This window comes from Cygnus olor, chromosome 23, assembly GCF_009769625.2.
Source record: "Cygnus olor isolate bCygOlo1 chromosome 23, bCygOlo1.pri.v2, whole genome shotgun sequence".
Lineage (NCBI taxonomy): Eukaryota > Metazoa > Chordata > Aves > Anseriformes > Anatidae > Cygnus > Cygnus olor.
This window is the reverse complement of record NC_049191.1, coordinates 4,599,148-4,619,777: the sequence shown is the minus strand read 5'-3', so window position 1 is coordinate 4,619,777 and position 20,630 is coordinate 4,599,148. Positions and strand designations below refer to the sequence as shown.

The 20,630-nt window shown below is 58.7% G+C and overlaps 1 protein-coding gene across 1 annotated transcript; it reads left to right on the top strand.

The window, feature by feature from the left end:
• Window positions 1-491: 491 nt before the first annotated feature.
• Window positions 492-20,121, top strand: YTHDF2 (YTH N6-methyladenosine RNA binding protein 2). The gene is given in 6 exon segments (XM_040534823.1): window positions 492-624; window positions 788-812; window positions 1,625-1,704; window positions 6,003-6,110; window positions 6,112-7,602; window positions 19,170-20,121. Coding segments are annotated over 6 exon segments (1,755 nt in total). The 5' UTR covers window positions 492-597; the 3' UTR covers window positions 19,194-20,121.
• The last annotated feature ends 509 nt before the right edge of the window (window positions 20,122-20,630 follow it).

Sequence of the window (20,630 nt, the reverse complement as noted above, 5' to 3'; positions counted from 1 at the left end):
ATCGCTGTCGGGGGGGGGGGGCGGGGCGGGCCTAAAATTCGCCGTTTTTCACCTAAAAAAAACAACAACAACAAAAAAAAAAACCAGCTCGCTAACGGGGCGCGTGGCCCTTTAAGAGCGCCCCCCTCCCGCCAGGGGGCGCTGGGTCCTCCCGCCCTGCGGTCCGCCGCCGGCCCGGCATGCACCACGCCCCCCTCCTCCCCCTCCCCTCCCCTCCCCTCCCCTCCCCTCCCCTCCCCTCCCCTCCCGCCATTGTGCCTGCGCGCGCGGTGCCGCGTGACGCCGGGTTGGGGGGGGGGGGGGGGAGGGAGGAGGAGGAGGAGGAGGGAGCGCGCGCGCGCGCGCGTGTGTGGGCGCGAGCGCGGCGGGCCCGGGGCCATAGAGACGGGGACCGGAAGAGAGAGGCCAGAGGGGCAGGGGGGGGGAGGGCGGGGAGGGCAGGCGAGGAGGGGGCTGCTCGCCTAGAGCGTCGCCCCCAGCAGCCCCCGCCGCCGCCGGCCCGGAGTCCTCCAAGGCGGCCGCGCCCCGAGCCCCGCTCCCGGACAAAGCCGCCGCTGCCCCGCCCCGCCCCGCCCGCAGCCCCGCCGCGGAGCCGCCATGTCGGCCAGCAGCCTCCTGGAGCAGGTAGGGGCCTCGCCGACTCCCCCCCCCCCCCCCCTTCCCCTTTCCCCCCTTTCCCCCGTAGGAGGCCGCGGCCCGGTGGGGCCTAGCGGCGGCCTCCCCGCGGCGTGGTGCGGCCCGGCCCGGCCCCGCTCACCGGGCTGCGCTGCTCTCTTCTTTCCCGCAGAGACCCAAGGGCCAGGGGAATAAAGGTGAGGGGGGGGGGTGGGAAACGGGGGGCACCGGGGGGTACGGAGGGGAAGGGGAGCACCGGGGGCGCCGGAGGGGAACGGGGCCGTGGGGGATTACCGGGGGAGTGACGGGGCCGTGGGGGTGCTGGGAGTAGTGGGGGGGGGGGGCCTGGGGCACCGGGGGGTACGGGGGGGTACCGGGGGCATGGGGGGACACCGGAGGGTACGGGGGGGTATGGGGAGAACCGGGGGGACCCGAGGGTAACGGGGCTGTGGGGGTACTGGGAGCGCTGGGGGGGACCCGGGGCACCGGGGGGTACCGGGGGTACCAGGGGCATGGGGGGTACCGGGAACGCCGGGGGGTACTGAGAGTACGGGGGGCACCCGGCGGTACTGGGGTTATGGGGGGATGCTGGGGGTGCGGGGGGTACCCGGGACACCGGGGGGTGCAGGGGGACACCGGGGGGGTACCGGGGTCCACTCGGGAGCGGGCGTCCCATGGGGGACTTGGGGCTCGGGGGGGCGGCGTGGATGGGAAGCGTTCGGCCAAAACAGCCCCGGGCAGCGTGGCCGTGAGCTGAAGGGTTGGGGGGAGGAGGAAAACCACCCGGGAAAGGAAAAAAGTGCTGTTGAACGAATAAAAATAAATGACATAAGAGCTGGCCCGCCGCAGAAACGTGAAGGCGGTCGCTGTGCGTGGGGCTGGGGGAAGTTCTCAGGCAGGGGTTGTGAGGTGGGGAAGCTCCCGGCCGGTGCTGTGGCAGCAGGGCGGCCTCGTAGCGCCCGGCGGGGCCGCTGGCAGAGCTCTGTAACGCCCTGAATCTCTCCCCCAGTGCAAAACGGCTCCGTGCACCAGAAGGATGGCTTAAACGATGATGACTTTGAGCCCTACTTGAGCCCCCAGGCCAGGCCGGTGAGTAAGAGTACCTGCAGCGGGCAGGAAGCGCCGGGAGCCTGGCGGTTTCCTGCTGCTGCCTGGCTGCCGAGGCAGAGCTGGCATCCTCGTGGCTGCCGTCCCCGCTGCGTTCTGCTCGCCAGATAACGCGGTTTTTATACCTGCAGCTCGCCAGGCAAAAAAATAAAAAATAAAAAAAAAATAGCCCACGGTGGGCGAGGAATAAAGGTGATAGCAATATTTCGGGGTGTTGGGACCCCCTACGGTTGGATTCAGCTCTTTTTTTTTTTTAACAGCAGTGATCAACTGTCTCCAAGTTAGCGTTTCTGATCTTCCAGTTTTACTGTTTTGACCTTGTTTCCTTGCTTGTGTGTGGCTCTTTATCCCCTACGAGCAGATGCACTCTGCTGCATTGTGAAACTGCTTCACAAAACGCTGCCGTGCTCTGAAGGCTTTGGGAGGACACTATCGGTGCTCTTATCTCTGCCAAGTAAACTGAAAATGCACGTCAAGGGTTTTTGTTTTTTTTTTTAAATTTTCACCAAAAAAAAAAGCCCGCAGAACCTTCTTGTGATGAAAGCTGTGAAGACTTTGTTAGAGCTTGAGTTAAAGTTGGGCTCCAGACTCTGTGACCGGCTTTGGAAAGTCGGCCTTCCCGATACTTCTCCTCTTCCCTTGTTCCTTCAGATTAGCTCCGTTGTGAACTGGTCTGTCTTAGGAGCAGGAGGGGAGTGACACACAGCAGATGGAGTTCAGCTGATTAGACGTGAGCATTACGGATAAACATCTGTAGTAAGGCCGGAGCCCTGAGTTCGTTCCCTTGGCTTCTTTTCCCTCTCCTGTTGTGATTAGTGAAAATAAGCTGCTTCGGTTCTCCCTTTCTGTATTTTTCTAATCATATTTACTAGTCAGTGTATTTTTTTTTTCAGATAAAGGTGCCACATGTTTTGTTGGAACACAGGAACACGTTTCTAGCCCAGTTAAATATTCAACAGGTATTTTCCTAGTTGCTCTAAAAACATGAGGCCAAACTCCCTGTAAGTCCCCTTCAGCACTCGGCCTGTCCGTGAAGGTAACTCGCTGCGTTCAGCTCCCTAAAAAGTTACAAGCCTGAATTTGAACTGCGTAGGGTGAGGGAGTGCGGTGACTTTTTCAAGCCTTGACTAAAATTAGCTATTTTCCTTGCCCTGCCATTTAATGGTGGTAGTCTTTTTTTTTTTTTTTTTGGCCCCAAAACCAACATCACCAATTTCTAACTTTCTGGACAGGGAAGTATTTCCTACAGAGCACAGTTTTATTTAACTTTCCTAAAAAGCATGACAGATACTGTAATATTAGAAGCAAAATGATATTTTACTCTATTTTGTGTGCTTGGTACCTATCTGAAAGTCCCTCTTGTGTCACAAACTGGTAAAATTATTTTTTAAAAGTGAGGAGCTGAACCAGAGCTGTTGTCCTAGACGCTCAGCAGGAGTGAGGTAAAGCCTCTGTGTTAATTTTGAATGAAACTTTAGGCGAGTTTAAGTTGTTGGTTCTTTTTTTTTTTTGCTGCGCTGTGATGCTTGTCACCTCTTGTCGCCTCTCACCTGTGTCGTGATGCTCCTTATAATAAAAATCCAGAACCCGGGGGTGAGTCTGGAGGCGACTGGAGCTGCTGAGCCAGGCTCCTGATGGAGAAGCAGGAACGTGTGCGCCCCTCGTCTGAAGGTGGGAAGGGAGCTGAGGCTGAGAAACGAACCAAATTCAGCCAGCTGCTGCAGCGCAGCACGAGCGCTCTGCTTTCTGAGCCCTCCCCACCAGCACGAGGTAACCACGTTGTAAAGTTTCCTGGCCTTTAATTGCAGAGCTGCTGTTTCAGGTGCGACCGTTGCTGCCTTGTCAGCCTGGTACGTGATGTTACTGCGTGTTTTAGAGCTCAGGTACGTGGTCGGTGACTTCATTTCAAAAACCAGCCCCGAAAGCTGAGCAGCAGCAGTAAATAAGCTCTAGCCCTGCCTCTGGTCTGAGGTGGAGATGCAGAGGGATAGCGAATTTGAGGAAATAACTGTACGCGAAGTCTTAGTCATCGGAGAGAATTAAAAGCTGATGAGGCTTTATTTGCATGCTAATCAGTGTCAGTTGTGCAAGTGCAGCGCAGCCGAGCGAGGTGCTGCTTGATGGCGAAGCACGGCTGTGGAAATCGAGGCAGTGAGCAGCAGCGGGCCTGTCGCAAACGCACCGAGCTGCCAGCTCTCACCTGCTAATTAGGAGTTAATTAACTCCTCTGCTCCAGCTGTGCTGCGTGAGGCCGGCTGGTGAATATTCTGCAGGTGTTGTTCTAACCTAGGCTGGAGTGGGCTGCCTTCAAGTTCAACGTGGAGCGGCACACGAGGAAATGTTTTGAGGGGACAAGGGGCCGGGTGTCCATGTGGCAGCTGAAGGCGGAGCCTGCAGAGAGGGAGCTGTGCTCTGCCTGCTGGCTGCAGGTTTTAGGTGAGGGCAAGGCACTTCGCTGGTTCGAAATAATTATTTGTGAAGTTCCTTCGTTTGCCTTGCAAACTGCCCCTTAGAGTCAGTGCTGCCGTTTGTGTTTTGGACAGATTGAGCCCTCGAGACCGTTGGGTGGTTTGGTTTAGCAGGACTGAGTTCCTCAATTATTAAAGCTGTACCTGGGATAGGAGTTAATTTCGGTAGTAATGTCCTCTCCGGGCGAACAGGCGGGAGTGACTCTGAGCTTCCGTGCGGTCACACTGTGAAGCAGCACAGAAAGTTTTCTAGTTTTACACAGCGAAACAAACTTTGTCTCTGCAAATGGCTTTAAACTAAAAGAGGGGAGGTGTAGATCAGGCATCAGGAAGCAATTCCTCACTAGCAGGTCTGTGAGGCGCTGAGCAGGCTGCTCAGAGGAGCTGTGGCTGCCCCGTCCCTGGAAGAGCTCGAGGCCGGGCTGGATGGGGCTTCGGGCACCTGGGCTGGTGGGAGGGGTCCCTGCCCACGGCAGGGGCTGGAACCGGGGACCTTCAGAGGCCCCTTCCACCCCAAACACTGTGAAAGCAGGGGTAGTTTAATTCCTGTCGATTTGGGGGAAGTTGGGGCTGAGCCGGTTAGCCCCAAACCTGTTGCTTCCATTCAACTCCGCGGAAGGTGCAGCGGCGAAGCTGCTATTTCGGGAGGATGCCAGAGCCATCTTGAGAGCCTCCGTGGATTTGGGCACGGCATGAAGTCCTGGGGGAGCCGCTTGGCGCACGGAAACATGATTCAACGAAAAACGGAGTAGAGCCTGCTGCAAGCCAAGCTTTTAAATGGGAACTGAGCTTCTCATCTCGTCTGCATTGGGTTGGCATGTGAGCTGCTGCGTAGCACCAGGCCGTCTGCACCCAGGTTCAAATTACCAGCTGATAATGTCCATTAGCGTGGCTTTAACAGCTCCCCGGGGGGCGGGGGGATGCGGCTTTGAATACGAAATGACAGATGTTGTTCGTGTAAGCAAATCTTAGTCGTGTCTGAGAGTTTCCTAATTGTAAAATTAAGCATTTGTTTTCATAACCTGAAGGCTGTTTGGATGTTAAAAGGGAGACCAGAGCACAGAGCTGCTTTTTTCTGCTCTGCAGCCTGCTCGCTCGTTGCGGTCACCACGCCACGAAGGGCTCCCGATGAGGTGTTATTGATCACTCCCCATCTCCAGGTGTGTTTTAGTATGTGCTTGCAGCACCGGAGCAGCTGGTATTTCGAAGATGAGGCATTAAATCCTGGTTTGTTTGCAAGTTCTTGGAATGTTTCAAACTCTTAGCAGTTTGAATTGTTGGGATAAAGCGGTTCTCCTGGGCGGTAAGTTTAAGGAAGGGACTTGTGCTAGAAGCAGCGAGGGACGTTTGTGATTTCAGCAGCACCCTTCACCCTGTGTATTCCACTTCTGTCTCCTTCCCCCAAACCCCCCATCAAACAAGCGGCAGAATAAGCTCAGACACGTGTGTTCCCAGGTGAGAAAATCCCTCTTTCCGAGCAGATAGGAGAAGCAGAAGGTAACGCTCGTATGCTAGGTAAGGTACTGCTTTCACAGCCCGCGCAGGAGCTCCGAGGCAGCCCAGCGTCCTGTCCGTACCGTGCATCGGGAGCACTGTGCGCTCTCGTCCTGGCAGGAGCTGGCGAAGCCTTCGTGCTTAATCTGTCCGGCAGCGAAGCTGCTGCTGGAGGTGCTTTGGGGCCGGGCCTGTTTGCCTGCCCGGCCCCGGGGCAGGGAGGGTCGGGCGCGGGAAGGCGAAACGGCTTTTAGTCCTGGTCCCTGGAAACTTGTTCTGCTCATCCTAACCGTTCAGTGCTTGTTTTTTGTTTCGCAGAACAATGCGTACACTGCAATGTCCGATTCCTACCTACCCAACTACTACAGCCCCTCCATCGGGTTCTCCTACTCCCTGGGCGAGGCTGCCTGGTCCACGGGGGGCGACCCCCCCCATGCCCTACCTGACCTCGTACGGACAGCTGAGCAACGGGGAGCCCCACTTCCTCCCCGACGCCATGTTCGGGCAGCCGGGGGCCCTCGGCAGCACCCCGTTCCTCGGGCAGCACGGCTTTAACTTCTTCCCGAGCGGGATCGACTTCTCGGCTTGGGGGAATAACAGTTCTCAGGGACAATCCACTCAGAGCTCCGGCTACAGCAGCAATTACGCCTACGCCCCGAGCTCGCTGGGTGGAGCCATGATCGACGGCCAGTCCGCCTTCGCCAGCGAGACCCTGAACAAGGCTCCGGGCATGAACACCATCGACCAGGGGATGGCGGCCCTCAAGCTGGGCAGCACGGACGTGGCGAGCACCGTCCCCAAGGTCGTCGGTTCGGCCGTCGGCAGCGGCTCCATCAGCAGTAACATCGTGGCGTCCAGCAGCTTGCCCCCGGCTACCATCGCTCCTCCGAAGCCCGCCTCCTGGGCCGACATCGCCAGCAAGCCGGCCAAGCAGCAGCCCAAGCTGAAGACCAAGAACGGCATCGCGGGCTCCAGCCTCCCGCCGCCCCCCATCAAACACAACATGGATATCGGGACTTGGGACAACAAAGGGCCCGTGGCGAAAGCCCCCTCGCAGGCTTTGGTCCCCGCCATGGCTCAGCAGCCCCCCCAGGCGTCCCCCCAGCCCGTGGGTCAGCAGATGAGCGGCAGCCCGCCGGTGGCGCAGGCTTCGGCCGGGCAGCAGCAGCAGCAGCCCCAGCCGCTGCCCCCGCCGCAGCCCGCCCCGCTGCCCGTGCCGCAGCAGGCGGCGCAGCCCGCCCGCTGGGTCGCCCCCCGGAACCGCGGCAACGGCTTCGGCCAAAACGGCGCGGACGGCGGCGGCGGCGGCGGAGCGGGGCAGGCTCAGGCCGGCTCCGGTTCCGCTCCGTCGGAGCCTCACCCGGTCCTGGAGAAGTTGAGGTCCATCAACAACTACAACCCCAAGGATTTCGACTGGAACCCCAAGCACGGGCGGGTGTTCATCATTAAGAGTTACTCCGAGGACGATATCCACCGGTCCATCAAGTACAACATCTGGTGCAGCACAGAGCACGGCAACAAGAGACTGGATGCCGCCTACCGCTCCATGAACGGGAAGGGCCCCGTTTACTTACTGTTCAGCGTCAACGGGAGCGGTCACTTCTGCGGAGTAGCAGAGATGAAATCTGCTGTGGACTACAACACGTGTGCGGGTGTGTGGTCCCAGGACAAGTGGAAGGGACGTTTTGATGTCAGGTGGATTTTTGTGAAGGACGTTCCCAACAGCCAGCTGCGGCACATCCGCCTAGAGAACAACGAGAATAAACCAGTGACCAACTCCAGGGACACTCAGGAGGTGCCTCTGGAAAAGGCTAAGCAGGTGTTGAAAATCATTGCCACCTACAAGCACACCACCTCCATCTTCGATGACTTCTCACACTATGAGAAACGCCAGGAGGAGGAGGAAAATGTCAAAAAGGTAACTCCTCCGTCTGTCTGGGGGGGGTCCCGTGGGGCAGGAGGCGGGCTGCCGAGCAGCGGACGGGGTCCGTGGCCTGGAGGCACGGGCTCGTGGGCGAGTTCGGGCATCGGGGGGCTTTTGGGGGGGCTTTTCGGCTGGCTGCGTGCTCGCACAGGCAACCTGCGGCCCAAACGGGAGCAAATCTGCTGGCCAAATGGGTGCCGGCGGGGTGCAGACGGGTGCTGCCAGAACTGGGTGCCACCTGGCGGAGCGGGGTGAGGAAGCTCGTGCTGGCCCTGCTCGTGGCCGCCTGCCCTTCGGTTGCTGCAGATCTCAGGCTCCCCCCAGCACCGCGTTCCGCACAGAACCCATTTCACACTGTGGTCAGCTCCAGGGTCGGGATGGCACAAAGTGAGAGGTCGGGGGGGCTTTGGGGGGCGGCTGGGCCGTGGAGCTGGGGCTTCGGCAGCTTGCCAGACCCACCCCCTGCCCGCGGTGGGATCAGCGGGTGGCAGATGCTTCCCACCGCTCGCAAAGCCTCCGCTTGCAGCAGTTCCTGGCCCTCCCCGGGCAATCCAGGCCTGCGCTTAATTATCCTTCCCGGCAGAAGGCTTTGTCTAATGCCCAACCTAAATCTCCCCTGCAGCGATTTAAGTCCGTGAGCGCTCGTCCTCTCCCGTGGACGCGGCGCAGGTCGTTCTGTTCCTTTGGCAGCGAGCGGTAGGATCTGAAGCCGGTCGGCTGGCGCCGGCACGGAGTGTGGCCGTGCCCTGCCGCGTGGGTCCGCCGCCTCGAAGCCTGCTGTCACCCCCCCCCGTTTGTTCACCGGGAGGGCTGAAAACTGGTCCCAGACTCTGGGGTTGGGAGGAAATCCAGTGAGCGGTGAGCCTGGGTGCGCTCGTGTTAGATTCACCTGCGGCTGAGCCGCTCTGCGGCGGGGATCTGCTGGGATTTGATCACAGCAGTAATTAAAAACGAGCACCGGCACAGCTCGCGGGGGGCTGCCAAGCCCTCTGGTGGGCTCTGTTCCTTCAGTGGGGGGGGAATCTTCCACCAGCGGCTGGAGAACTGAGTCAGGAGCTGCAACTGGTCGCCCCGGCAGCGAACACATCTGAATTTGTCGTTTTTAACTTGGAGCATCGTCCCCATAAGCAGCGTCACCAAAGGTGGTCACATCTTGGAGCCTCAAGCGTTTACGGTGCCTGAAGGAAATCTGTAGGGGAGGAACGAGTTGCAAGGCACGGGGAGAGAAGGATTTCTTAATTTTGCGTCTGAGCTTGCTCTCTGTGAGAAGCTGGATGCGTTGTGTGACCTCGCATCCGAGCACTGTTCGCCTGCTCTCCAGCCTTTTTCTCCTTTATCAGCTGAGGTTGGGAACGCGGTGGGAAACGAGGGCTGCGCGGGGCGCTGTAGGGAGTGGGGTCCTCACGTGCCCGGCATCCGACGGTGTGGTGTGAGACAGCAGCGGGGTCGTGGCACGGGGAGAGCCGGCAGGGGAAGGGCAGAGGAGGCGCCAGCGGGCAGGGACGGGAAGAAAATCCCCCTGGGGAGATCCAAGGGGGTGGAAAGAAGGAAGAGAACAGTGGGAGAGGGGCCAGGCACGTGGTGCGCTGTTTGCTGGCTTATAATGGCTTGAAAATGAGTAAGATATTAAAAATAGTGACTTAGCAGTTTTCTTTAAAATGCAAAACATCTCTGCCTGTCTCTTCAGTCACACCTTGAAGCCCCCTCCCCAGCAATCCTTGGCGGTTTTTTTTGGGGATGCTCCCGCGTAGTGGGGTCAAAGCGGCCGCAGCAGCTGGCGGGCGTTCGGCGCCTCCTTCCCGGCGCTGCTGGAGCTGATTTGATGTGGGGCTCCGGTGCAGAAGTGGCCGATTAGGAAACGCTTTATTCTTTCGGAGGGAACTTGGTCATCCCTCCCTGGGATCGGTAGGCAAGGAGGGATTCGTGAGGCTGCCGTTTGCTTTCTGCTGCTGACTCACCCCGCTGCATGCGGAGGGCCTCTGCCCTGTGACATCCGGCGCGGAGGAAGTGACTGGGTCTTTCCTTGCAGCATTTTGGGTCTTCCTTGCAGCACTTTGACCTCTCGGAGGGCTCTGTGACGCGGCCGCGGGGACGGTCGGGGTTTCGGTGACTGCTGGTTTGGGCCCTCGCCGGGGAGCAGCTGCGTGCTCCAGCGGGGCGGGTGCTGACGGGCACCCCGCGACTGCGGTTGGCCAAAAAAAAAAAAAACCAGAAAAAACCCCAGCACCACGCTATGCCTGCCTCGGGACACCTCAGCGAGTCACCTGGGAAAAAAAAAAAAGAGTGATCGGAGAGCGGAGCCGGGGCGGTGGAAAGTTAAAACGCTCCTCTGGCAGCGGGCTGCGGCGCTGCCTCCCTGCCTGCGGTCTGTCAGGCTGCTTTTGTGTCGGGGAAATCCCACTGCAAGAGGCTCTTTGTCTCCACCAGCAGTCTTCGGGTGGCGGCGATAGGGTAACGCTCTGCATTCCTCTTCCTCGGAGCTGAAATGTCTCCGCGTTTGGCTTGGTTTGAGCTCGGAGCAAGCTGCGGTTGTTGCGCTCGGCTTCCAGCTTGCCGAAACCTTTGCCTTGCAGTTGGATTCCTGCTCGCTGCCCGAGCAGATGGGCGAGCTCTTGTGCAAGCCTGGGAACTCTCCAGTATCCTTTTATACATCTCCCTGCTGGAGTCACTGCTCTAGAATTCCCCAAAATAGTCCCAAGAAGTCATATGAAAAATATCTCTCGGGGTTGGTGCTGTTCCCTCCGGCCGGTGAGGGGAGGCTCAGCGGTGGTGGAGACGCTGAAATCGAGCTCTTGTCCTCGCCTCTGCCCTCAGATCTCTTTCGAGTGTCTCGCTTTGCTCTGCTAAAATCCAGTTTTTAAAGGGTTCGGGTGTTGGTGCCCGGATGGATGAAGCCGACTGCCGGTGTGACCCTGGCTGGGGCAGTGCAGGACTTCTGGAAAGGCAGCAGCCTTCGTGGTAGGGGGTGTCAGCAGCTCCTTCCCGGGAAGGGTGGCTTTACCTGTGGTAAACGAAGAGCCAGAAGGCGCTATTCCATAGCCCTAGGAGTTCCCAGGTATTTCTGGGAGCGTTGCAGCGTGGAGGTTTCAGGCCGTGCCGGACGTGCTGCGGCACTGCAGGGAAGCACCCTGTGTTTGCGGGGAACCCGCTGGGGCACGCTCCCAGGGGCGTCGAGCACGGGTCTTTCGTCCCATTGCCAGGACCCGGGGGGGGGGCCTGGGGGTCTTTCCTTGCGGGTTTTCAGGGATGTGGGGGAGGAAATTGCATGAAAAACGTCCTGTCCCTCCCTGCCGGGGTGGCCGGCTGCCCTTGGCTGGTTGGCATCGAGTCGGGGCGAGCGGTGCGGGGTCGGGTTCCTTGCTGAGGTTGTGCCCCTCGAAACAGAAAGGTCTGGTTGGCGGGGCGGGGCTGTTGCTTCCCCAAACGTGCTGCTTTTTGCACGGCAGCTGGCACTGCTGGCTAAAGGAGTTTTAATTGTGGCGCGTGGCGCTGCCCCCTGTACCGGTTACGGTGTAAGGGAAACTGAGTGGTGCTGTGCGAGCCTGCCTGACGCGAGCGGGCTGCTTCCCAGCCCTTGGAAGAAGGGAACGCTTCCTGGTGTCTCCTGCAAAGCTCTTAAATTCTTCATTTGTAGTCTCTGAGGGCAGGGAGGAGCGGGCTTGTTTTCTGTAGCGTGGACCGACGCTTTTCTCCTGCTGGTGGCCCTGGCTGACGCTGCGCTTGTGTTCGGCTTTGCCGTCTCCCCGGGGGAGCGTTTCTGACTGCAGGGGAAGCAAAGATTTGGTTCGTGGACACTGCCCGTCCAGGCACAGCCAGCCGTGACAGAAGGGGACGCTGCTTGCACTCGCGTGGTCCCTTTTATCCAGCGATCCCAAGGCCGTCTGCTCTTTCTGCTCCAAATCCTGACCCCGGTGACGGGTTTTTAGCTGGTGTATGTACCAGGACGGGCAGTGAGTGCCCTTCGCTGCTCGGTAACGCGCCTTGTTTCTCCTGGCTTAGTCCCAGCCTTCCCGGTCCTGTACGTGTGTGTCCGTGCTCATGTTTGTCATGCTCAGTAACGGAGTGAACATAACCCGTGCTGCTTATCCTAGTAGTTTGTTACTCCCTGTTTGACACAAGCGGCGCTGTGTGCTTAAATACCTGTCGGCAGCACTATGGAGCACTTAGCGGCGTTCTCCCGTAGCTCGGTTATGTGTTAGCTTTGCTTAGAGGCAGTAGAAAACAGGAGGGGAAGGCTCAGCTCTCCCTGCTGCTCTGCTCCCCGCTGGGGGACGGGGCACTTCTCCCTCGGCCCGGAACCAGGAGCGGCTGGGAGCCATTTCCCTGCAACAAGGGGGGGAAAAGAGCGAGCCTGTTCCAGCTCCCGACTCCGTTAACATCGCGTTAGCGCTCTGAGACGGCAGAGAGTCGGCTCGTCGCTTCTGAAGGTGGGGAGAGGAGCCTTCGAGGACCGGTGATCGGATTGAGAGCCTTCCGTCTCCAGGTCAGCGGGCCACGGGATGAATGGTGCTGGCCTCTGACAGCCACGGCCACCTCTTGGAGTCCTCTTGGAGTCCTCTCGGAGTCTGCTCGGAGCCTGCGTGCTGTGGGCAGGGCTGCTCGCTCCTTCCCGTCCCCCTGCTCCAGGCTGCTTCACCTGGCTCCGAGCTGCAGGATGCCCTGACCTGATCCTCCTACCAACGTGTGAAGTGCCCCCGTCAGGAACGTGATGATTTCGAGAGAAGGGCTTGAGGAAGAAAGGCTTCGCTCCTCCTTCAGCGACTGAGCCGGGCTGCGTGTGGCTGGCGAATTCCCTGGGAGCTGCGAGGAGGGAGCGTGCGAGATGTCGGTGCTGGTGGCTTTCTTCAAGTGCTGAGAGTAAGGTGCTGGCACCGAGGTTAACAGCCACTGACCCAGGCCCTGTGGTTCAGGTTATTTTATTAACAGCCGCTTCTCCCTAAAAGCAGCTCAGTTTGTAGCTCAGCACTCGTCATCTCTCGTTTAACGACAGCCCCGTGCGCTGGGCATGGCTCTGCTCTGCTGCCTGGGCTTTCTGCCTGGTGCAGAGGTGCCAGGTCACGAGACGTCACCTCAAACTGACCAGGATCCTGGGAGAACTGCTGAAGTGCATCGAAACGCGGGCCTTGTGGCAGTGCAGAACATCAAGAACAGCTTCGTGCACCGATTTAGTGGGAAAATTGTAATTCTGCAGCACTTCTGCCTGCAAGGAGCTGCTTTCTTGTCTGCGTTATGTGACCGGTGCTCAGCTAGAAGGCACCGTGTTTGGTGCCGTGCAGCCGTTTCAGCTGCAGTTATTTGAGCCCTCTTATTTTCCTGTACGTTCCCGTTTGTACCTGGTAGTGGCTGGGCTGTCCTGGGGCTTTACGGGTTCCTAAACCCATTCCTTCGTGGTGCGTGCCGAGTGAACCAGCGCCGCCCTGCTCGTACTGTGGCAGAGTTGTCCGAGGCAGCCTCTGCTCAGGAGGGCTGCTGTTGCCTCTGGGATAACCTCTGTCCTTACCCGGCTGCCACAGAGCCCCTTGGAGCTCCTTCCAGCGACGAGCTGCCCAGCGTGAGGCTGCTTAATGGGCGCGTGCGTCCTGTGGTCGGCCCTCTGAGCAGCTCCTAAGAAAGCACTGGGGTTTTGCAAGCCGTTCCCTAGGAAGAGCTTGGAAATGGAGCCTGTTTCTGGTTCCATCCCACTAGAGTCGTTTTATTAAAAGGACAATGCTGAGGGTTTTTTCCCTGTGGTTAGCAGCAGAGTTGTTTCTTACAATGCAATATCGGCTTAGAAGACTTGAGACAAGATCTGTCTGCAGCTTTGTCTCATTTCTAGTCTTGAAACTAAAACGGTGGGATTTTTTCCTGTTCCACGTGCATCTGTACGCCCAGGGAAGGTTCTGTTCTCCCAGCTCTGTTACTTGTGATTTGATGTCACCTCCTGTAAAACCTTCAGAGAACTTCTAATTGCGTGATGATAATGAAGATACCGCAAAGTCCCGACCATCGCTCAACCTTGAGGCCGCTGTTTGCGTTCAGCGGATGCGAGTGTTGTGCTCCTGGTGAGTTCAAGGAATAAAAAGGAAACCACCAACAGCTGAAATCTCAAACCGCTCCGGTGAGCGGTGCTGCGTGCTCCCCTTCAAGCAGCGATGAGACGAAGACGCAGAGAAGGCTGTAGGTGGCTCGTCCGTGTGTGTGTCTGCAGCCTGCGTCACTTGGCACGTGAGGAAGCGAGCGTCTTCATCGGGGCTTGCAAGGTGGCTGACCTGTGGCCCTGCTGGATGTGTGGAGGCGTTCCTCGAGCCCTCTTGCTCTTTTTGCAGGTAGTAAGCTCTGCGGGCAGCTAACGGTGACGTGGTCGGGAGCAAATGGCTGTAAGGCCAGCGCAAGCACGTGTTTATCCGTCTCTGAAGGCTCCCCTCGCCTGTAACAGCTTGTACCTCAGGAGTTACTGGACCCAGGGTTTGTATCCTTGTCTCTAACTGCTAATGGCTTTTCTTGTCCCGTGCTCCGACGCGTTCTTTGAGCATCCTCAGGCTGCTGTGGCAGCAAGTTCTTCAGCTTAATGACGCTCTGGGAAGAAGCGCGTCCTCTTGCTTTGCTTTGAGTCTGCCACGTGCTGGCCTTCCGTCGTAGCGCCTCGTTCTCGTGCCGGAGGAGCAGGTGAGAGCAGATCTCAGCGTGCTGCCCGTGCCCGCTCTGCTCTCACGTCCCCATTCGGCCTTCTCTTCTCCAGGAGCGGGAGCTGCAGCCCGGTGGCTCTGCAGGTAGAAACTTTCCTGCCCTTTTGCTCGTCCCTCCTGCCCTTGTCGAACCCTTTTCCAGCTCTCCCGCACGCCCGCGGAGGTGGAGAGGAGCAGGCGCTGCTCTGGACCGAGGTGCAGCTCGGCTTGTGGCAAGGCACGGCGATAAGGTCTGTTCTGAACCACGTTTGCTCTCATTGTGGGTGTTTTCCTAGCGTTAGGGATCAAACCTTGCTTCTGATCGTCAGTGGCCGGCTTGCAGCCCGTGGCTGCGGGGTTAGGGCAGTGTTTGTTCCCACGTGCGTCGTTTGGTTTACCTCAGCCACGCAGACCGAATTCACTGCGGCGTTCAGCTGGTTTTTGTCACAGGGCCCTCCACTTCTTCACACTTGGCTGCTGTTTTTATTACCCGGGATGGAACAGCATCAGCAGTAAACTTGGTCACTTCATTATTCGCTCCCTCCCCTATTTTTTTTTTTTTTAGGACTATTTTGAACCACAAATTTCAGCGAAGCTCCCCAGATTCTCTGCACAGGGTTATTCAGTCCTTACCGTGACGCTCGCACGGTGTGACAGGGGGTAGAAGTGAGTTATTGAAGGGTTGGAACCATCCAGGTGGGAGTCCTGCCTCTTCTGAAGGGGCACGGGGCGCTCGTTTTCTGGTGCTGATCCTCGTTGTGTGAGCTGTGATTGCAGAGGAACCGAAGTCATGAAACACTTCATGTGAACCCAAATGAGGAGAAACACGAGTTTGTTTAAAAAAAACAAAAACAACAAAAATCACCTTATGGTGTCTGGTGTAGATGGAAACTTTGGCGCTGAGCCTCTGTGAGTGCTGTGGGACGCCGTCTGCTTGAACTTTGGCGTTACCTGTTCCCGTTCCTTCCGTCTGTGCTGTTACTTCCCCACTCCGCAGGGTTTCTGCGTGGCAGATAGGTCAGAGCCGAGCTCCCTGAGCCCCGGTGGGGAAATTGGAGCTGCAAATGAGAAGTGCTGGTGTGCCCAAAGCAGCCGACTGCACAAAAAGGTGGCAGGCTTCCCACCCCGCTACTGATGGGGAGCAGCGAGGGTGCCCTGGAAGAGCACAGGGCAGCTTTCTGTCCTTCCCAGCGCCTCGACGGGATCTGTGCAGCTGCCGCCTGCGCCCCGAAGCCGGCAGGAGCCCGCTCACCCCCGCTCTCCGTTCAGCGAGGAGAGGCTCGTCCTCTGCAGTCGGGTGCATCAGGTGTAAAGAGGCCTGGAAAGATCCTGGGGAGCAGCAGCGTCTGTAGGTAGGAGAGGAGACCCTGCAGGGTCTGGGCGCAGTTGGTGTCCCTGCTCGGCTCGTGCGTTCCCAGCGATGCCAGTCCCTTCTTTTAGGGGTTGTGTGGACGTTGGGTTTCGCTCCCTTAGGTTTCTTGTGGGTTCTTAGCCGCAAAGCAGAAGGCGCTCGCCTGCTCTGGCAGGGAATTGCTTTCATTTGCAGATCTCGCCTTGTCTCTCCTGGTGGTGAGCCCCTGGGTGGCCAGGAGGTAGATGCAGCCTTCTGTCTGGAAGCCGAGCGGTGTTCCTGATGTTAGCCCCTTCCGTGGGGGACGGCTTTTAATGCCCACAGCAGGAAAACCTCACGTTTGGTTTGTAAATCAGGACCGGAGGCTGTTTGCGGAGCGGATAAGCCCAACAGAAGCGAAGCCTCGTCCGTGGCTGTGCTGTCCGCGGCCGTGCCTCGGGCTGATCCTGCCGGGACGGCCGCGCTGGGCAGGTCTGAGGCAGCAGAGAGCCGCGAGTCCTCGCGTCCGAGCCAAGCCAGCAGCCTGCCTCGGGGACAGGCCCCTGGAAATCGCGCTCGGCGTCACGTTACCTCGCCGGGATCGCGTCCAGGGTGCGAGAGGAGAGCTGGGAAACCAAACGCCGTGCCATTGCAGCGAGAGGCGTGGGCTGCCGGAGATGTTGGGCAAGGTGCAGGAGCTCGGGGGGAGCTGCGCGGGTCTCTGGGGGCCGGTGTTTGCCTGCTGGGTTTGGGTGTTATCACCTGCTGGCATCAGCTCTGGGCGCAGGCTCCTGAGCCTTCTGTTGGTGCTGGCTCCCCGCAGCAGGGCTGGCTGGGATCTGTCCTCAGCCTGCTCCGCTCGCTCCTTCGGCCGGTGGCATCGCTGCGTGCCCCCGGGGACTGCCGCGATGCGCCCCAAGTGGGTTAAGCAGGGCGATGCCGGAGGGCTTCTGCTTAACCAGAGCTCGGTGCCTGCGAGCCCCGCGGTGCTGTGTGGGTGGCAGCGCTCGGCGTGAGCCACGGCAGCAGCTTCCCACTCATCCCCGATCCCTTTTGCGCTCTGGTCGCCGAGGGGTCGGACGGAGGGAGGCAGGAGTCTGCCCGTGCTGGTGTCTTTCCCCTGCTCCTCCTATTTAAAGCAGCGAGGTGACAGCCCAGGTCTGCCAAAAGGCAGCCGGAGAGAACACGAAGCTTTTGGGGGAATCTCTGCCCTCCGTGGGCGTCCTACGAGATCAGAGCCCTGCACATGTGGGTGCTGCCTGCAGTGCCTCCTGCTGGGCTTCCCTGCCGGCACCGTGCCCTCGGTGTTGGATGCCGCAACGCTGCTGCCCTGCGGCAGCCCTGTGGTACCCGTCCCGGTGGTGTGTCTGCGGCACGGCCGGGCTCCGGGTGCTGCTGGAGGCGCCGACGGAAGGCGGTGGTGGTAGGAGGTGGTGGTTCTGCACGGCGCCGGGTCGGTGTTGAGCAGCAGGAGGCTTCGAAGTGGAACACCAGGCTGAGGAAGAACCGTGCTGTAATCCACCCCGAAATGAAGGTGCTCGGGCACGTCCCCGCTCCCTGCTCTAGCCTGGAGGCACGGGGACATCTGGCCGAGCCCTTTCCGAGGGGCTGTCCTCTGCCGTTGCGAAGTCGGACTTGTAGAAGCCGTTTATTTGAGGAGAGCTGTCCCACGCTGTCGGCGTGCCCTGGCCTCGGGGCTGCCTGGGGCTGGCCACCAACTTCACCCGCTCCTCCTTCAGGAGGCCGGCGGCGTTGGCTCCAGCAGCTGCGGCTCCTTCCGGAGGCGTGCGTCACGCCGCCACCTGTCCTCGTAGCGCGGCGGGGACGGAGCAGGGCTGGCACCTCCGAGCACCGCGGGAAAAGCCACGAATGGAGCCGTTCCGCGTCAGGATCGGGACCGGTTCCGCTCACCGCCGCGGTAGCTTTATTTTTGCTGTTGGGTGCTGGCGTTTTTCAGCAGCACGTGGCACCTGCAGGAGGTTCGGGCGGCCGTGCCGGAGCAGAACAGAGCGAAGTCGGCTTACGCGGTGCAAGTATTCTTGGAGAGCGTGTGCTCGAGTCTAGCCCCTCTCTCTGGCAGGTCTTCTGTGCACGGTGTTGCGGTGGGCTGGCTTTCCCCGTGCTCAGGGAGGGCAGCGGGGCACAGAGCAGCCCCAGCACCCATCAGCCCACACGGAGGAGCTGGAGCTGAAGCCTCCTTGGGCGCTGCCAGCTCCTGGCGCAAGGTATTGCTTCGAGCTGGATGCAGGGCTCCCTTCTGGGGGGAAGGTTTCCAGTAACGGGTGGCCGCCCAGGATCGAAGCTCCCAGCATCCGAGCTCTCACCGGATTCAGCGGAGCCACGATTCCTTCCAGCAACCCGCCTGCTTCCAACAAGAGCCGGGTGCTGCCCAGCGAGCTGCCGGGACGGCCAGGGAGGTGAGCGGGCGCCTTGGTCACCGAGCTCCCTCCTCTCCGAGCGAGGCAGGCTCACGCGAGGGATGCCCAAACCAAATCACCTTGTTCCGCCAGCAGGCACCTACCGGAGGAGGTGTTTGCGGTGGCAGGGACGGGCTTGGCATCCCTCGGGGCTGCAGGTGGGGACTGGTTTGGGTGGGAGGAGCTCGCTGAGCGCCGGAGCTAGAGCCAAGGCGCTTGGGTGCCCTTCCTGCAAGGGGCTGCGCTCGGAGGATGCGGCTGAGGGGCGGGGAGGAGCATCCGGGAGGCTCCTTGAGCTGTTGACAGGTTTTCTTTTGGAGGTGGTGTCTGGGAACAACGCTTTGAAGGTGGGCTGGGCAGCACCTCTTAATCCCTTGGGATAGTCCAGAGCCGCCTGTGCTCAAAGCTGCTGGGTTTGGCTCGGCTCTAACCCAGCAGAGAGGGTGACGCGGGGCGTTCTGCCCGGCAGGTGACACGGTGACCTCGGTGTCTGGCGTATTTGGTGCCGTGCTACCTCTTTGGCACGGTGCACGTGTTCGGATGGGGTTTGTGTGTGTGCGTTCGGTGCCGGAGGAGAGATGCAGGCGGTGGGAGAGCCTCCAGCCCGTGAAACACCGGGGGAACCGGGCAAAGGCAGCGCTCCAGCCCCCCAAAAGCTGCTCCCCTGCAGCGTGGCGCTGGGCTCTGCCTTGGCGCTGGCTCCTTGCTCGGTGTCCTGCAGCGCCCAGGAGGATGGGAGCTTTCTGTCACCCCTCTCCCAGCCCTCACCGATAGCAGCCGCGACTTCAGCAGTCACCTCGACCGACCTTCTCCCTCTTTCACCAATTCTTCCTTGGTTCGTCCTTAATTCCCTCATTCCTCAGCTGAACGTGGAGAAGCCTGTCGCGGGGGGATCCCGGAGTTCTGCTGTCTGGAGGATGCTGCCGGGAGGATCCCTCCAGGGGGCAGGTGATGAGCTGGTGGCCCCGAGCCCCGTGTGCCTCCTGCCAGCAACCGCCGCGTCTCGGGCTCGCCTCGCTCACCCCCGGGCACGTCCCTGCCGTGTGTTGAAATGCTGATGTGTGAAAGCAGTGAATCGAACTGCTTTCTCACTCAGCCCTGGTGGTTTTGTAAGAGCTGCTCAGCTAACACGGTCTCTTTTTTTCTTTTTTTTTTCCTTTGCTTTTGCAGGAACGCCAAGGCCGTGTCAAGTAAAAGACCGTTCCTCCCCCAGAGACTGCAGCAGAGGTTGCGTCCCGGCTATCTCTCGGAGAGAGAAGGAAAGAGCAAAAACATCCCAGAGAGAATTAGGACTTTTTTTTTTTCTTAATTTCATTGACTTCAAAGTGACTCTTACAAACTTGCAGTTTAAAAAAAAAAAAAAAAGTATTGGAATTTCACAAGACATAGGACTTAAAAAAATAATAATAAAAAAAAAACAACAAAAAAAATCCCTTCTAGGTAGAGCATAGGTAAAAAAAACTGTTCCCTTTCTTTTGGCTTTGGTTGTGATTTTGGAGCATACGCTTTGTTTTTTGTCTTTTTACTATGTTTTTTGGATTTTTCAAGTCCGTAAGTGGCATATGCCTTTTTTCTCTAATTTTTAAACCCCGCGGCTTCCCTTCCTTCCACCCCCTCGCGCCTCCTTCCCCTGGTTTTGACATTTGCACTTGGAACACCGAGTTGTAACACCCACCGCAGAAAGTGGAGTAACTTTTTTCTTTTCTCCGCCCCCCCCCGGCCTGGAAGAGGAGGGATCCGACGAGGAAGTTGGGGTTTTGGCCTAAGAAGAATTGAGCAGAAATTGTCCACGAGGTTGTGTCTTAAAGGTGGTTCATTTTTCGCTGACCCTTTGTTACTCGAAAGTCAAGTACTAGGAGTCCTAAGAGATGTTCTGTTCTTGTGCGTTACACGGATTACAGATTAAGTCTGGGTTAATTTGATTTGAAAGCTGAGAACAGCGGCAAAAAACTTTGTTTTATTTACAGGAAAATGAATTTTGGACAAAAAAAAAAAAGAAATATTGTAAAATGTGTAGTGAATATGTTTCTTCAGTTTCTTGTTAAGCCAATGAGGAATGGGCGTTGCCTTTCTTTTCACCATTAATCACTTCTCAATAATAAACGTGAGATCCTGTTGAGCATCACTGGTGTCTGCTGCTCACTTTGGCGTTCCCATCTCTGATTTTTTTCCCCCCCTCTTCTGCTCTGCAACTCGGGGTTTGCTGCTGCATCGTTCCCTTACAGCTTGTGGTGCTGAGCCTGATGGGCGCGGGGTCTCCACCTTGCTCCCCGCACATGGGGATCGCTTCCCAAGCCCTGCTCCCTCCTGGGCAGGAGGATGTTTGGGTCTGGGGCTGCCTTTTCTTGGGATTCAGAGCCTGTGCTTGCTGCCTGCCCTCCCCAGTGTGAGCTGTGCCTTACTCCTGGGATTTGTTCCCGTTTCAGGGGTAGGTTGGGGATCACCCCGCTCCTTCCAGCTACGCGGCATGCAGCCGCCCGCTCCCCTCTCCCTGCGGAACAGAGCTCGAGGTCAGGAAATCGAAAATCCCCATTTTCTTCTTCTGCCAGCTGGGAGGAATAAAGGGCACAGCCACATCTGCTGCCCGGGCCAGTAACAGTGCGTTAATTGTCAGTGGTTAACGGGCTGTCT